This window comes from Athene noctua, chromosome 2 (assembly GCF_965140245.1).
Source record: "Athene noctua chromosome 2, bAthNoc1.hap1.1, whole genome shotgun sequence".
In the NCBI taxonomy this organism is placed as follows: Eukaryota; Metazoa; Chordata; class Aves; order Strigiformes; family Strigidae; genus Athene; species Athene noctua.
Window position 1 is genome coordinate 163,287,651 of NC_134038.1, and position 17,767 is coordinate 163,305,417.

Sequence of the window (17,767 nt, forward strand, 5' to 3'; positions counted from 1 at the left end):
TCAATCTTTGTTTTAGTAGAATGTTTTGTGGACCTTTTGAGAGCAAAGTAGAATTTACTCATGTATTTATTTAAAGAATTCAGCCTTCCTACTACTTCTTCCTCTTCCCTTCTCTCATTTTTCGTGGTTATAAGCTGTGCTATACTTACTGCAAATTAGGACTGCCTGTGTGGGCTCTTGAAGGAGGCATTTCATGTTATAGTTTACATGCATACACGTACACACACTTCCCCTTGCATTAGATGTTGCTGCAGTTCAGAACCCCTAATATGACCCAACACACCCTTAAGAAAGGCTCCAGGTCCCAATACAGCAAAGTGCCCCAAGCACTTATTCAGATATGCATTCCTACATCAGATTACATTAGATTTGGGGTTGGTTGAATTAGTCTGAGGCAACTTCACACTCATAAAATTCATATTGAAAGAGCTTCTTAAAGCACTGAGCATTGATAAGCATTTAGGATTTATAATCTCTTTACTTATTTTTTCCTTGTAGGCAGAATGGGTAATAGCCGCAGTGCCTTAAAGATGATAATGGAAGAATTGCAAGATGTAGATAAAGCTATTGAATTTGCCAAGGAACAAGATGATGGAGAACTTTGGGAAGACCTCATCTTATATTCTATCGACAAACCACGTAAGAGTGATAGTTTCTCAAAAGCCCTGTGTGTGTATTTTTTTGTGGAATGCTATTGCAATTCAAAGATTGAATTACCCATGTGCGTGTTAGAGAAGGTGTTTATGAATGGCCAGGGAGGTGTTCTGGTTTGTAGGGCACAACGTAGCTGTCCTACTGGGCATAAAAACTTTCAGTAAGGCAACATGTGGTCATGCTACAGCATGAGTACTTGAGGAATTAACATTTGACTAAGCGCTGCATAGTTACAGCCTTAATGACAAATCAAGGGGACAATGGTGCTTTTAACTGGGCAGAATGAGGCTTTATTTTTAGACAGCCTCAAAACACAGTCTGCAGGCTTGATGAGGATGTTGTGGAGTGTGTTTATTGCAGCTGCTTCCCTTTGAAATACTGAAGTGAAGAGCCTACACCTTTCTGCCCCTCAGTAGAATAACTATTTTGTTTTGGTTTTGTGGCACAAACATAAGATCTGTAATAATGAGTGCATTTTGCCTTTCATCCATGATATGAATAGCTACTCAAGTTTAAAGTTCAGATGGAATCGGAAACTGTCAGAATCTTGTAAGCAACATCAGTTTTGTTCAGGAGGCAGGTTCAGAGGAGTTCATAGGACTGAGAAAACAGTATTGTTTTAATTATCTACTCCATTAGTTTTGTAACCTCTTCTGAGGCTTTAAATCAAGGCTTTAAACTCTCTCTTGGGATCTCTTTTCTGAAGGATTGAATGTCCTGTAGAATTAGTGTCAGAATACATATCTTTTCAACCCTTGGCTGCTAATTTTGACAGAAAGAAGCAACCAAAATCTGTTACCAAAATCCTTTAGCAGAATGGCATTCTCAAGTTACCCATACTTAAATGCAGTCCGTCACTAAAAGTGATGCTACAGTTAGTGACATCTTCAGAGCAAAAGAGATTCAAAGCATGTAGAATTCTCTCAGTTCTATCTGCCCATGTATAGAGCAACTCCAGTGATATTCTTCAGCTTTGGGGGTTGAAGAAAAAGCACAGCCTTGAGGTTCATCCTTCTAGTGTTTTGTTTAGCCAGGTGCACTTCAAAAAGCAAAAGACTTATTTTTGTGTCACTCTCACCAATGTTTAGAAACATGTTGGAGTTAGGTTAAAGCCTGAAAATTTGGTTTTAAACCCTGGAACTGTGAATGGAGTTAATTTTCTGGTTCTGTTCGCTTGAGTGCCCTTTTTATTGAATTGAAATGCATTATTTACTTGTGGGTTTGTGCTGGGTACTCTGTACCCCTTTTCTGAGTACCCTAGATCTGTGAATCATCAAACTCTATCATCCTCTCTTCCCCAAAACCTTGTATTCAAGTACATACAGCTGCAAGAAACATATGAAGGCTATGTAAAAGAGGCTTAGTGTTATCCCTTAGTAGAGAACTGTCATAGTATCAGCTAAAGCCTGTAGCTTGTCACCAAAGCATCTTTTAATCAGGTATTTTGCTGGATTTTTTTTTTTTCTTAATTTCTTTGCCTCATGCTTTCCACAGCTTTTATTACTGGTCTGTTGAACAATATTGGAACACATGTTGATCCCATTCTTTTAATCCACCGCATTAAGGAAGGCATGGAGATTCCTAATTTGAGAGACTCACTAGTGAAGATTCTTCAGGACTACAACTTGCAGGTAAGTGTTACATTCTTTCTGTGATGCTCATTTTCAGAGAGATAGCCAAACTGGTTTGCCACTGAACAGAACAAGAAACGGCTATCATGAAGGTTTGTTCCTTTTGTTCAGACATCTGTCATTGACGCTGTGGGTTAGTACAAAACTATGACAAAAAGGATAGAAATTTGTCAAGGTGAATAGTCTCTTCTCTTGATGGCTTCTAGCACTTCTAAATCTCTCCCATGCTGTCTTAAGCCTGGCGGGTAAGTAGAACTGGAAGGATCTTGGGTGATTCAGACTGTTTTATACTGCCTGGCTATCCAGTATTGGAAAGTCTCATGACCAATAGTTATTCTGTTTCATATATGAGGAGGCAGAACAGAACATGCACTCACTAAAACATTCACCAGATATTAGAGTCATATGTTGTGTCATACTAACTAAAGGAAGATGAACTTTTAAAACCACATTCATGTCTGTTGTGCAGAATATGTTGACATCTATGCATTTAAACAAAGGACTGTTCATTGGATTATGGGTGTCTCTATCCCAACATAATTAAACAGATATGTGCAGTTCTCTACATGTCTGGTTCTGATGCATGTTTGTAAGAACTTAGAAGAAGTATACGCTTCAGTGTTCCTGAAAGTGACAACAAAGTGTTGCATTGCATACTTCAAATCTCTCTGCAAGCAAAGGAGGCCCAGACTTGAGTTCTCTGTGATGCTGCTCTGCACCTTTCTACTGAATGATGTAAGGATATAGAGCAGTTTGAATGCCTATGGTGTGACTATGCAGAGTTCAAGAAAATATAGCCCAGTTAAGCAGCTGAAACTTCCAATTTTCTGAACCTCATAAAACTTTGTTTCCTATCTGCTCTCTGGAAGAAAAGGATCTGGGGGTTCTAACTGACAAGCAACTGAGCATGAGCCGACTGTGTGCCCAGGTGGTCAGGAAAGCCAATGGCATCGTGGCTTGTATTAGAAATAGTGTGACCAGCAGAAGTAGGGAAGTGATAGTCCCCCCTGTACTCTGCACTGGTGAAGACACACGTGGAGTATTGTGTCCAGTTTTGGCACCTTAATATGAGAGAGATCTCAAGGTGCTCGAACAAGCGCAGATGAGGTCAACGAAGCTGGTGAAGGCCCTGGAGAACAAATCCTGTGAGGAGTGATTGAAGTTGCTGGGACTGTTAAGTGTGAGGAGAAGGTTGAGGGCAGACCTCATCACTCTCTACAGCTCCCTGAAAGGACACTGTAGAGAGGCTGGTGCTGGTCTCTTCTCACAGGTCATGAGTGATAGAACAAGAGGGAATGGCTTTAAAGTGCAACAGGGGAGGTTTAGACTGGACATTAGGAAAAAAAAATTTTCCAGAAAGAGTGGTCAGAGAGTGGAAGAGGCTGCCCAGGGAGGGGTTGGAGTCACCATCCCTGGAGGGGTTTAAGGGTCATTTGGATGAGATGCTGGGGGCTGTGGTGTAGGGGAGAACTTTCTAGAGTAGGGCTGATGGTTGGACTCTGATACCAAGGGTCTTTTCCAACCTGAATGATTCTGTGATTCTGCTATTAGTCTTTGGACATCTCTAGCAAATAGATGGACTTGATGGTTTTCAGAAAGGTCACGGCTGGTCTCTTATCAGGCCAAATAAAGCCTATATCTGCTAGAGCCTTCAACATCAGAAGGCCTTTTAAAAAGGAAGAGTTTAAGCCTTTTCAAGTCTTTTCCATTATTTTATTATTATATGGGCTTTAGATTATGTCTTTCACTGTTTCAAAGAAACATTTTACGTGTTTTATTCTCCTGACAGTTGTTAAGTGCAAGGACCTACCCCAGATAAACAGACACACGTTTGCATATAATGCGTGTTGTAACATTACTTCCAGTTTTTAATTGACTTCATGAGATACTAATCTCCTTCCACAACAGTACTAGCTAAATACCATGCTGCATTCAAAGAGTTGCATGTTAATCTTGCTGCTGCCAGTACTCTTCTGCTTCTACTGCTGATACTCCTGTTTTGACATTCTTTTGAAATCAAAATGTAATTTTTGGTGTGTCTGCAGGCAGACTGAGAAACTGCTGTGTGCATAGCTGCAGCTTTACACATATGTAAAGTATATTGCCTGGCTTCAGACAAAGCCAATGGCATCCTTTGGTCACATTTTGGGGAGCGAAGAATCATTTTGTCTTCAAATACCTTTTAACAAAATTACTTAGGGATTAAAAGGATGTATTTAACCTTCGGAGTGATATCTAAAATTATTTCCTGTTAGCATTGAAATGCTTCACAGATTTCAAATTAATTAATCTTGAAGTAGATTCAGATAGCTCTAGGGCTAAAATTTAGACCTCATAGGAATAATAGAAATTAGGGAAGCTTAATGTAATTCGTGCTTAGCGTGCTCGTATGATAGCAAAACCATATATTAAAAAAAGGGAGGGGTGGAGACTATTTTTCTTTAGAAAACTGTGAGCTATAGCTTAAAATAAGACTGTTCCAGAAGCATTACAGGCAATGAAAAGTTCACTGTTTATGAACAGATGGTGTGTCTACACTGAAATGTAAAGATGCAATCACAGCTCTTGCACACTCACTTAAGTAGCCTTAGATTGGCAAGCTCAATTTTTTATAGCAGGACTGTTTCTGCATTCAGCATGTGCTTCAGGACATGGCTGGGACATCAGCTAAATGTCTAAGCAGCCTCTCATTGCTGAAAGCAGTTTTTCCCTTTCATTACTACTGCTACCTCAGTAGTTGTTTTAAAGGTATTCTTTGGTGCATTTGTAGGATGCCTGGTCACGCCTTCGCATCATGTTGTTCATGGTGAGAAGTCCATATCCTCTATTCTGGCCTGGCTCTTTGGATTTTGCTCAAAACTTCCTGATTTGTATCACATAATGTGTCAGACATTTTGAACTCATACAGAAATCCAAATTTCATTGTGTAGGACTTCCTGTAATTTCATCTATTTGGATTTCAAGCTCTGTATGCCCCTAAGTTTTTTTGTTGTTCCCATTTTCAAAGGCAAAAAAGAAAATCTTGTGCCAAGATCCACAAAGGAAACATGCAGGTGAAGTTAGAACCTGTTGCTTGGTTTGCAAGTCACTGCCTAACATGAAAATTATGCTGATCTTTTCACAATGTTGTCTCTCCAAAAGGTATTACAGCTGTGTCATTATATTATTTAATGGTGGCCTCCTTTTGCAAGCCCTGATAAGATTATTTCGTAAGTATGCAGATGCGAAGTTCCTGTTAATCACGGAATGGTTTGTGTTGGAATGGACCTTAAAGGCCATCTAGTCCCAACCCCCCTGCCATGGGCAGGGACACCTTCCACTAGCCCAGGTTGCCCAAAGCCCCGTCCAACCTGACCTTGAACCCTGCCAGGGAGGGGGCAGCCTCAGCTGCTCTGGGCAACCTGTGCCAGGGTCTCCTAAATTTCCACAGCAGTAAACTTTACATTAGATGTGATTTGAAATATGGGTAGATTCTAAAAGCAGTGCCTTTGACAGACTTTGTCTTTTTGAAAGCAATTATTTACATCCCAGCAAAACTAAGTGAATCAAATTGAGTGGCTGCCAAAGCATGCCATATGTGGCTTACAGTGTACATTAGAGAATCCAACAAGGAAGTCTGCTAATGCAACAAAATTTGTTGTAAGTTTTTTAAAATCTGGAATCTTCCCTGAGTAATTTTTTACTAATGCTGGCATATTGCAGACTGATTGCTTCACTTTAACAAGTTACCACCCGTTAGATGAACCGCTGCAACTGTTCTGTACTATTAAGTTCACCTCAGCTCCAATGTGGTTAGCTTACACCTTTGAAAAGGAGTTAACATCTGTTCACTACCAACCAACCAAACATGGCACTAATATAGAATTAGATGTTCTGTTGAGTAAAAATAAAATGTAGATCACGTGAGACTTTGGTTTTATGCTACAACTTCACCTAAGTACTACTAATTTGCTTTAGCTCTGGCCTTGCAGCTCTGCTTTACAAGTAGGGAACTATTAAGCTGCCTTATTATTCAAGAATACCCATTTTTATTTTCCGACTTCAGGAAATGTAGTTCTGCCATGAACTCAAAACTGAGCACACTCTTAAGTATTCTATTAAACAGGAAAAGATTTAAGTTCTCGTTTAAGTGTTTTTCTGATTTGGGATTAAAACTCCAAGTGATTATTTTTGTTTGTTTGTTTTTTCCCTCCTGAGGATCATTTATTGTAATGTTTTCTTTTCGTCATTATCTGAGTTATTGTATTAAAACCATAGTACATAAGAGTGACACTGATTTGTTGTAGTGATGAATACTGATTTTACTGTTTATATACAGTAACATTCATAGACAACAAAGTTATGAAGACATAGGCAACAAAGAAAAAAGGTATAGTCTGAATTTTAGAAGTAATATTTATCAAGTAAAGTGTAGTCTAAAACTTTTTTATTATACTTTATATCTGACTCCTGAAATCTAGTTCTTTGGTGCCATAAATTTATAGATAGAATAGATCACAGACTACTTCCTTTGAATTTATAAACTGAAGATGTGTTGTCTTAAGGAGAAACCTGCTTATTTATTAGAAATGACACATTGCTAGCACACTTTTTATTTAATGGCAAATAAATCACCATTCTTCTGTCAACAGTTTCAACATAACTAAATAACATTCAAATCTGTGGCAAGCTAAACAAATTGAGTCAAGTCAGCTTGATACCCTGACAAAAGTTGAATATTTTTTATCTTTATTACTTGCGTTTAGAAGTGTTTTCAAAGACACAGAAACAAAATTCAACTTTATCTCCTTACAGTTGAAAAGTTGTTGTCAGTGTAACTTTAATTCTGTTTCCACACATAGAGGTTGCTTCTCTGAGACTCATACAGAACCTCTGTTCCCATTAGAAATTTACCAGTGCAATTATTTTTAAAAACTCCTTAGCCAATACAATTAGGGCAGTAATGCTTGTATTTGAAAATTGTAGCAAAATCAGCATTTACTACTAGTATTGCTATGCAAAATATAAATTCAAACTATTATTTTTTTCCAGTGAAACCAGTGCTACTGATGTTGCTTTTACATGACTTCTTTGGACTGAAACTCATCAGTCGTACAACAGTTAGATCTTAACAAAGACCTTGTTTCTCAAATGTACTATTGAACTTTGTATTTGCCTTTTATATTTATTTCCCTGGAAATTAAATTGAAAATGAATGTGAAATGTTCACTTGTGTTTAAGTCTGTGGTATCTGATTACACAGTGATCTTAAATTATGAAGGAGGAATGGAGGAGCCTTTCTTAAAATAAGCCATGCAATCATGCTTCAGGTTTCTAAAGCATTGTATCACACATCTCACAGAGAAGGCTGATAGAAAAATCCTGTTATTTATGCACTTGTGAGTTAGTTGTAAGCCCATTAAACTTTCCAAATGTATAAAATAGATGTCTATACCTGAGTGAAATTCAGGAAATGCTTGTGGTTTTGGAAGAAATTTCAGAAAGCAGTGCCTAATTTCTCACCCTTTGTACGACAGTTGTTAGATGAAAACTTCAAAAGATGTTAGTATTCTAAGACTTTTCCCCCCTAGTTTTAAAATATAAACCCAGTTTCTTTAGATGCAGCACCTCCAGATTTTGTGAATTAGCCATTTTACTCAAATGTTGACTAGTACTAGGTTGCACTTTGATTGAACCTGCAGTAACTGATGAGTAAGAGAGTTTCATCCGTTCATAGAATTCACATCTATCCATCCGTTACAGAATTTACAAACTACTAGACCCTGATGATAATCTGATGAACGTTGCTTGAAACAGCACCTGGAAAAATTGTTAGGTTTTGATCCTGAACGTAGGCTGCTGTTCTGGATACGTTGGAGGCACTAAGGGCAGGGGTCAGCTTGCACAAGACATCTGCCTTTTGGTTGTAAAGACTAAAAATATTGTGCTTTTAATTGTGGTCCTGATGCTGTTTGGAAGAGTTTGGTTAATTGGCCTCAAGAAACTTGGACTTAAACAAGTCGTTTGAGTGCTAAGCTGAATCAAGGCATGAATTTATCCCCAGAGCTTTGAGTATACCCTTTTAAATTAACTGCATACTGCAGTGTTTTCCTTTAAAGATAATGTGAGGCATTTGTAAATCGGGACTTTTTTAATTAAATAGGAGGTTTGATGGCTTCTGATTTTAATTATGCAGTAGCATCTTCCCTAATACAGTCAGAAAATGAACTAAGATTCTTTTTTTTGCAATAACTGGTTTGGTTTCAGCAGTCTTTGTTAATTTGGTAAAAAGCATTATATCTGCCTAAAACTTCTTTTTGTAGGTGCTGTCCTGCTTGCACTTGCAATGATGTGCTTTTAAAGGGTTTAAAAAAAAAAAAAAAGTAGTTCATTTTCATCCTCTCCGTGTCCTATTTCTTCTCCTCAAAAAGTGGTTTCATTACAGACTTATGCCTGATGTCACTTCTAGCTAGTTTAGCCTAATCTTAGGGTGCACAGTTACATACTTCTCCCCATCTTTTAATGTGAAGAAGTTAATTCAAATATTCTTTCTCCCTCTGTCTCACCTCCAAATCCCCTCTTCTACTTCTCTTAAATTATCCATCTCATCTTTGAGCTCTTCGAATGTGTTCCTGCAGAAGTGTTGAGATTTATTACCTTGAGATTTGACATTTTACATTCTTCACTGTGATTATTATATAACAATAGCTGCCTTCTGTATTCCATTTCTAGCAATATAAGGTCTGACAAGTCATTGAATGTGATATGGAAAAATCTTAGCAGAGTTTAAATAATGGGGGAAAGATGGCACATGTGTCTTATAAGACATTGCTGTTACTTCTGATTTTTAAGGCATCAAACAGTATTGAGGTTTTCCAGTGACCTAATGATGTTTACTGTTTCCCTCTTTATTTTTCTTTTTTTAAATTAAGTTTTCCCGTTGGCACACTGTATTTTAAGTAAAAAAATAGTAAATCATGCTCCCTTCTTCCCATTTATCTCTGTTCCACCCCTCTCATTTAACATGCTTGCTTTGCTCCTTTTACTTAAACATGGGATTTTTCATCTGCTTATGCTCAGTGCTGCTAGCAAAGACTCCAGTATGTAGCCCAGACCTCATCCGCTCCAAGTTATTTACCTGTCTTTGGGATATAATTTGATAATTGAGAATATTTTGAACCAGGAAAGTTCTCATTCTGTAAGATAGTAGCATTCTATTGCTCTTGCGAAAAGTTTCTAGTAGTTTTTTCAGAGCTAGTGACATTTTTCTGTATTTAAAACAAAATTTAATATTCTCTTCTGCCCTTGGATGAAGTTGGAAGGGAAAGACATACTTAGATAGTTCCTGAAATTATCGCAGCTAAAAATGATTAATTTTCTGAGTGTTTGTCTTGTAGAGCTGCATTCAGTTTCTGGTGCTCTGAAATGTTTTATAGCTCAATGTGTCCGGTACTGGAGAATGTCATTTACCCACTGAGATGCCCGGTTTGAAATGCTTAGTGTTACACAATTCTAATTTTTTAATGTATTTCAGATTAGCAGACTTAACTGCATGTCATTCTTGGCAGTGTGTCCTTACTACTTCACAATGTGTATGTGAGAAGACAGGGTTTGGGACAGTGTTCACCTGGCTGTAAAAATCTATTATTATACTTCTTCTTTGGTATCTACATTAGCTGTATCTTGGGCTATTTTAGAACGTTCAATGTCTCCTGTAATGCAAATAACCAGGAGAAAAGAATGAACATTGCCTTTTTATACCACTTTTTTGGTAGGGTTGTTCAGCTTAGAATTGACTGTGAGCCTCTTTTGAAAGCACTTTTCAGAGGAATTGTTGTCTTGGAAAACAAATTTCCAAACATCAATTTAGGAGAAGGAAGAAAAATTCCACAAGACTTATTTGGGTTTCTCATCTTTTCATGCTTGCTTCATTAAGTATTGTGAAATAAGGCTCCGTATAATTTTGTTGTCCTTGATTTCTTTTTGTGTTTCACAACATTGCCAGGCAATGACATGTCAATCTAGTGAAAAATATTAAATAAGTAGAAAATGAGTTGAGACTTCTGCTACAGAGGAACAAACTCTGGACCTTTGGTTGGTTTTATGGACATTTAATACTGTTTAATAAATGACACCTCAACAGGAAATATATTTGAACAAAATAAATGTTGAATTGCTGTGGTCACAAAGGGTTTATGATTATCAAATGCCTTTCCTAAAGAAGATGGGAAAGATATGGGTGGAAGAAGTAGTGAAATGGTTTGGAAAGCAGTTGTGAGGGGCACTGTAAAAATCCCTCTCCATAGTATTTTATTAAGACAAGCTTACAGGAAGATTATAATAATTTTTGACAATAGTATGTTTGTGAAGTTTGGGGGGGGTGGGGGTGCAGGTTGGTTGGTTGTTTTATAATGTGGGGTTTTCATTTAGGTAGAGGTAACGGTAATGGGTGGTTACTCCTTTCCCTCCTTTATAATAGTTTGAAAAGTCTTAAACATTCCTTGAACTCTCTTTGGCAGCAGAAATCCAGTGGAGACTTGCCAAGATAGTTGAAATACCCATCTATTCATCAACCACTGTATTTTGTGTTCTTTGCACCAACAGATCTTGCTGCGGGAAGGCTGCAAAAAGATACTTGTTGCTGATTCTCTTTCTTTATTGAAGAAAATGCATCGAACTCAGATGAAAGGTGTTCTAGTAGACGGTGGGTACAGAGGAAACATGGTGACTCTGAAGGTTTTGAATTCTTTTACTGGGTTTATATATGGAAGCCACATGACTGTCCGCTTTGGAAGCTGCCCAAAAGCCTGAGTTTTGTACCTCGTTTCTAGATTGTTTCCCCTTTGCAAAGGAACTACTCATATCTCAAACTACAAGACCCAGCATGCAGCTTTTTCTCTTGATCCGTCTCTGTGTAGCCAGTAATGTATTGTGTCCTGCAGTTTGTCTATGAAGATGAAAAATGCTGTTCAGTTCTAACACGAGATACTCAGATGATAATCATCTGCGACCAAATCAAAAGCTACCAGATAGTTTTCAGAAATAGTTGAAAATATTTTGCAAGGTGCTATTGATGCATGTGAGCAGCGCTGTAATTCACACCAGCTGAGAGTTGATACCAAGAGGCAAAAGCTGACAGAAGGACAGAGGATCAGAGCTTATGCTGCAGATATCGGGCACCCATGCTATGCTCTTTTTTTTCAGTTTGCCTTTTGCCTCTACAGCACTGATCCTGTACAGCCTCACTCCTGCAGTTCTGCCATCATCAAAATTCTCATGCTGTTAATAGAAATGCTGCTCCAGTATCGCTCTTCAAGTTTTAATAGATTCTGTTAAACATCTTAAGTAAATAGTTTAAGACCAAGCTCCATTTCTGTAATAGCAGTATGTTTGTGCTTGCTTTATAAAAAATGTAAACATGGAGTTTAACAAAGATGTTGCAAGTTTGGTTTGTTTTGTTTTTCCAGAGGAGAATATCTGCGAATCATGCCTGTCTCCAATACTTCCTTCAGGTAGGATGTTTTTCTAGAAGAGAAAGGGGTTTTCTGGTGGTTTTGTTCGGGGTTTTTTTGAGGAACTACGGCTTGCTTTTATTCATAGAAATGTGTAGTAGTCTTCCTTGGTAATCACTGTATAAATTTCAGTCTCCTGTGCAAAAATTTCTTATGAATTCTGATGTAGGAGTGGAGTTTAATTCGAACTTTTTTTATTGCAGTAAACCCAGATTTCTTTCTTATTCATCTTTGACTTCCTTATTTTCTGTTTTGAAATATATAGAATGCAAGGAAACTTCTAATTCCATTAACATACATATTCTTAGATTATTAGAACCACAAAACTAAGATGTTGCCACCAATTCTTGTCCAGCTCTGAACCATGTAGACTGAACTTGTAGATTATAAAGTTTTATAGAATATACTTTTTGTCTGAGTGGTGGAAAACTCTTGGCTTCAGTCACTGCTGTCGTATTTAAAACAACTTACAGCAGACTGTAGCTTTAAAACATCTTCTAAAATTAGTTGTGAAACTAGAACTTCAGGATGTTATTTTGAAGGCCTACATTCTGAAAGGCAACTGTATTTCAGAAATACCAGTAGAGTTGTTGAACATCTTAAGAAGTAGTTTTACTAGGAGAATATCTGTCATGGCATCTTCAAACAAAAATACGCAAGACAAAAGTATATGTATGGACCTTTTTTTTTTTTTTTTTTTTTCCAGAGTGTGTGTAGCCCAATAGAATCATTTTTTTAATCTGATTTCTACCATTTTCCACTTAAATAAATAAATAAAACCAACTACACTAAGATCACATGCACTAACATACAGACCACAGCAGTCACATGGTGGTAGAAAACCTGGCAGAGCTGAATGTGCTGGTGCCTTGAGATGTGTGTGTCGAGAGAATGGGAGCCAAGGAATCAAATGTGGATGATGCTGATGAGCGAGATGGTTATTCTTTGGATATGTGGATGTTTTACATAGGCTTCTAATTGGACTAAATATTCCTGTGGGAATTGAAAGGCACATCATGCACTTAGGAAACTTCTTGCCAAATTTCAGGATCATACCCTGCAGTGTAGGCGCTAGGACTGCTTAATGTTCTGGTTCTTCCTGCACTAGCGCAAGAATTTTTTTGCTAACTTTTCTTCAAAATGGCAGCTTACTCTTCTCCCTCCCCAAACTTAGCATGTAGCACATATTGGCATGAAAAACTTCTGGTGAAAACGTATACCGCATTTAAGCCACAGAATAAAATTGTCTTGTAACTCCATCACTGGGACACATTATCTGAGACCATCGCTCTCCATGGTTTCTGTAAATGAACCAGAATAATTTGGAAATTAATTTGAGACATGTTACTTGATGTTCCTATGCGTATAATACGATGTGGACTTATACTGATATAAGCCATTGAATCATTTGTTTAATTGCTCTGTTGTAATTAATTTACTTTACTCTTTCCCAGATGCATCCAAGTCCTTCAACGTGGTAGTGTTCCACTGTAGACATATGTTTCACAAAGAGTGCCTCCCGATGTCTAACACAGTAAGGAATTAGCTTAATCTCTCTGAGATATTTGCCAAAAATAAAAGGACAAATTATTACCTTCTGTTAACTGTGGAGAAGGGCATAGGTTTATCAAGAATTATAATATGATTACAGTAATTATTTGTGATGATACCCCATAGTAGTATATGACTAAGGAAAGTTCGTTCAGGGCCTCTGCAACTAAAGTTCATCCAATTTAGAAGGAAATTTCTGCTGTCTGAGAAGTATTTTGTCACTTTTTTCAATCTGAATGTGTAATGCAGCTTTGAGAAAAGGGAATACAACCTGTTTTATTTTTTATTAATTCTTTTATGTTGCAGCTCTCACTTTAAGTATGTTTCAATAAAGACAAGAGTAAAGATGTTTTCTCAAGTGAACCGTATTAAATGATTCTGACCTGGAAGAAAAAAAATCACTCATTTCAGAGTGAATATTTAAATATCTTTGTAATCATCTTTATGCTCAGAACATGTTTTTCTTCATCAGGGATTTTTTTTTTTTTTTCTATAAAAACAAACCAAAAAGGTAACTTCTAGATATAACTAGTGAAAGCATCAGAATAGTAACAGAATCACAAAGAAGATGGAATTTAGGCTCTTCTGATTCTGTATCTGTCTCTGGGAATGAACACCTGTTGAAAAAATAACTTTGGTGAATTGCTTAATCTGCAAGTAACCAAGCAAAGTGCTTTTAGCCAATAAGGTACAGCATGTATACTTAAATATGTTATGAAAATCTTAATGAATTAGATCATTTGCATGAGAAAGTCCAACAACTAGTAAATATTTATTCAAGCAATATTTACCACAAATTTTATTATTTGAGAAATAATCTAAAATTTATCTAGCGTTCTCAGTTTTCTGGGACAGTTAACTTTCCAGATGGGATTTCTAAATGACATGCATATTACTTTATATATATTCTATAGTACTTATAAATACACAGGTATCTGCATATATCTGGGCCAAATTCTCCACTGCCATAGTATTTCTTGGCCTTAGGTAATCAGCTGTGTTACTGATATTTGGTTACTGGTGACATTCTGATGAAAAGTATTGCATGCATGAAGCATTGCACAGAGCTACACGCAGGAATAACATGAAACATATATTTGATATCAAAGGGACAGTATTCAGGCCATATTCTCAGCTGCTGGAAATCTGGGGAGCACTACCCAAAGACAGAGCTGTGACTAAGACATCCAGTGGTCAGTGGAACTGACCAAGTGACTTACTCTCTCCTTTATCTATGAAGATAATCAGTGATACCATTGACTCTATTATTCATTTTTGTTGTGGGGAAAATTTTACCTTGCTCTCCTGGAGGGTGGTAGCAATGACCCTGGAGTCAGTGGTGAGGTGTACTGCCCTCTGACTCCAGAGCAGCCTGCTGTAGTTTTTCCTCCTATATTGCCTTCCTACACCTGTCCATGAATACGTTGATAGGTACAGCCTGACTGTGAACGGGAATGTTGAGAAAGGCATTAGCACTTCTCATTCATCTTCCCACATTCTAATGTGGATACGTTTCTCTAAGAGATTCTTGTTTTCTTTTCAATTTCTAGGTATCTTCTGTCCAGTTCTGCAACATATGCAGCGCCAAACACCGAGGCCCAGGAAGCGCAATCCTGGAGATGAAGAAATAACAGTCCCCTAGTTCTCCATGCCAGTCTGTGACACCAAATCTGTTAGGACCATGCAGAGCCACTGTAGTTTCTGTTAAGTCATTATTTCTGTATATAATTCTGATTGTGATTTAAAACTGGTTTCTGTAAAGTTATCCAGCTTACTGAACATTTTCGGGGAAGAGAAAATGTGAAAATCTTTCCCTATTAAGTATTTACGCAGTTCGTATGTCACCGTTCCTTTGCTCAGCTCGTTACTTAACTCTAGAAGAGAAAATAGAAATAAAATGTGAAGACAAAAAAAACCAGTTTGGAGATTCATGCTTGCTATCAGTTAATGTGCTTTACAGTTTGGAGCCATATTGGGCTCATGCTAAGATATTGAAAGAAACATGAATTGCTGTGATATCAGCTCACCAAACTACTTTAGTCCTGACTTTGTCTGTTAGAGAACTGTTTAACATGAGACCCATAGGAGTCCGACTGTTTTCAGTGGAACTGCTTCAGGACTTGAAGCTGGCTGTGGGCTGACTCATACGTTAAATTAACAAATTCATTAACTGTTAATTCCACACATTGGCAAATTGCCTTGGTTGTGTGGTTACACATTCATAGTTTCTTATAAACTGGTTATTTTCTCAAGTGATCTTCACAGTGCAGTAGTTTGAGGTGTGCTTTTTGCATGTTAAACTCATCCAGAAACTTTATTTTTAAATGTTAGCAGTAGGTCTTTACGCTTATAAGTGTGGCTGTAGCATATGATTTCATTTAAGTACAGGGGAAAAAAAAAACACATTTGACCTTTCAAAGATAAGATCTCTAGGAGTTTCTTTTGGTCTTAGCAATTTAATAGCTAAATTAAATAAGTCTATCTGGATGTTAACAAAAAACATTTATTTTTAATTTCAAGTGTTCTGTTTTCTTGATCCAAAGGAGGTGATCTTTCAAAATGTCTTCACAGTAACGTAATCTCTTTATAATGTTCTCTGATTAAATTAATATAAGCATGTTTTCCCTAAGAAAAGTCATTTTTCAGAACCCCCAAGATATTTTCCCCCTTTTTAATAACTGGAGTTTGATACATTGTTTTGCCATCAAATTGTGAGGTTTAAACAAGTAGTTAACGTCCTAAGTTATGAAACAATGGTATAGTGATACTGCAGTGGATCTGTACAACTGGAAAATATAACACCTCTAAGTTCTTCTGTGCCTTACTCCCATGTGGGTATGCCTTAAAATAATTTATATTGTAGAAACCTGGATTTCTAGTTTATGTAAATTCATTGTACTCTCTTGATATCCCCTGGGCAGCTGGCTGAACTGGTCTAGCAATCTGAAGAGTGATTTCTGTTGTCCACTGTGTAGATCTGTATAATACCAGAATAAAATTTTAAGTGTATTAGAAATGCTAGGATTTACTCTGCATGGTTACAGAGGCAAAGTTGTCATTAAAAGGATAGATCTCTTAAAAACATAGCAATCATATTTTATTGTGATAATACAGGCAGCTGAGGAAAAAAGAAAAAATGGTGAAGATTATTTATGGACATGCAGTAGATTAAATAACAGGAGGAGAGGAGCTTTGTAGTGACGAGCATAGTCTGCATATGTCAAGCTTCACCGGTAAGAATTACTGCCTGGCTCTGCAGCAGTTCATTTTTGGTGGCTAGTACACATTCTCAGGTATATTGTTCATTTATCCATTCTTTACTACACTGATCAGGAATGCTGCTTTGCTTCCTAGTAAACGAAATGCTGCAGTGAGCTCAAAGGTGATTTTACCCTGATATTTGAGCTATTGCATGCCTGTAGACAAGTTTAGAAACTTCATTAAAAACCTCTTCCTCAGTAGCTCTAAGCAGCTTTTCTGTGTTGCACCCTAAGAATGCAGTGTGCAGTGCCATAAGATCACAGCTTGCGGGAGGAAAAAGTCAGATTATTCCTATATAGTCTTGCCACAAAGTACTGTGTAGCTCAGAGTTATATGGTATTGTTTACTTCAGCTTGGCCTTAAATTCCCTAAATCATTTGAGCATTCAGTGACTCAGTTTGCCTGCCTGCCATCACCAGCAATCATATTGCATTATACCCTGGCATATTCTTTGCAGTATGCAAGTAATTTTAGATCACTGTATGAAAATCTAATCAAAATCTTCTCTAAATCCAAAGCTGCTTTTATTTGGGCTTCAGGGACTCCCCTTTTTATGTTCCTGAATTCTGAATTTGCTCATTAAAATGCAGCAAGAAATGTACAGTCCTGACTGAGTCACTTTTCTTCCTAAGAAACCTTCACATCATAGAAGATGTCTGAGGTTAGAGTCTAAAATATTCAAGCACCCAAGAGCTTTGCTTCTGGAGAACAGTTCTGCCTAAGAAGTAGCCATAAAGTAGCATAACCCTTCAGAAAAGTACAGAATAGCATTTACCCAGTTTCACCAGAGTTTAAGATGTCAATCCATTTATCAAAGTGCGTGTACTTCTAGTGGATGTAAACTTAAGGTAAACTTAACAAGGCTAATACTATTTTTTCACTGATCCACCCAGTTCTGTGTGATTTCTCCAGTAGTGACCAATAAAGCTAACTGAAATGATATGTGATAGATCAAGTAAGAATGCATTGGTCTGCCTTATCAAAGAGGCAAAAGTATTTTGGTTATGATGAGTCTTTGGATGATTTTTTTCTCATCTGTCTTTGTTTTATTATTTTGAGACCCATGATGCTGTGTGATAGGCTTCGTGGCAATGTTGGGCTACACTGAAGATTCTGGTGGGCCCAAAAAAGTGAGGAGCTGGTGGTGCTTGGTGAGCATGAGGGTATTTAGTCCTGCTC

The 17,767-nt window shown here is 37.3% G+C and overlaps 1 protein-coding gene across 3 annotated transcripts in view; it reads left to right on the forward strand.

Annotated features, from left to right (window-relative positions):
* The window catches only part of VPS41 (VPS41 subunit of HOPS complex), a 110,588-nt gene extending 93,082 nt beyond the window's left edge, over positions 1-17,506 (forward strand). For 2 of the 3 annotated variants that reach the window (XM_074900924.1, XM_074900926.1), the window contains exons 24-29: positions 499-639; positions 2,149-2,285; positions 10,869-10,968; positions 11,732-11,776; positions 13,231-13,310; positions 14,878-17,505. In XM_074900924.1, coding sequence (XP_074757025.1) covers positions 499-639; positions 2,149-2,285; positions 10,869-10,968; positions 11,732-11,776; positions 13,231-13,310; positions 14,878-14,958 — 584 coding nt within the window. In that variant the 3' untranslated portion in view covers positions 14,959-17,505. Of the gene's footprint in view, positions 1-498; positions 640-2,148; positions 2,286-10,868; positions 10,969-11,731; positions 11,777-13,230; positions 13,311-14,877 lie in introns of all 3 variants that reach the window. The other variant, XM_074900927.1, reaches the window with a different exon arrangement.
* The last annotated feature ends 261 nt before the right edge of the window (positions 17,507-17,767 follow it).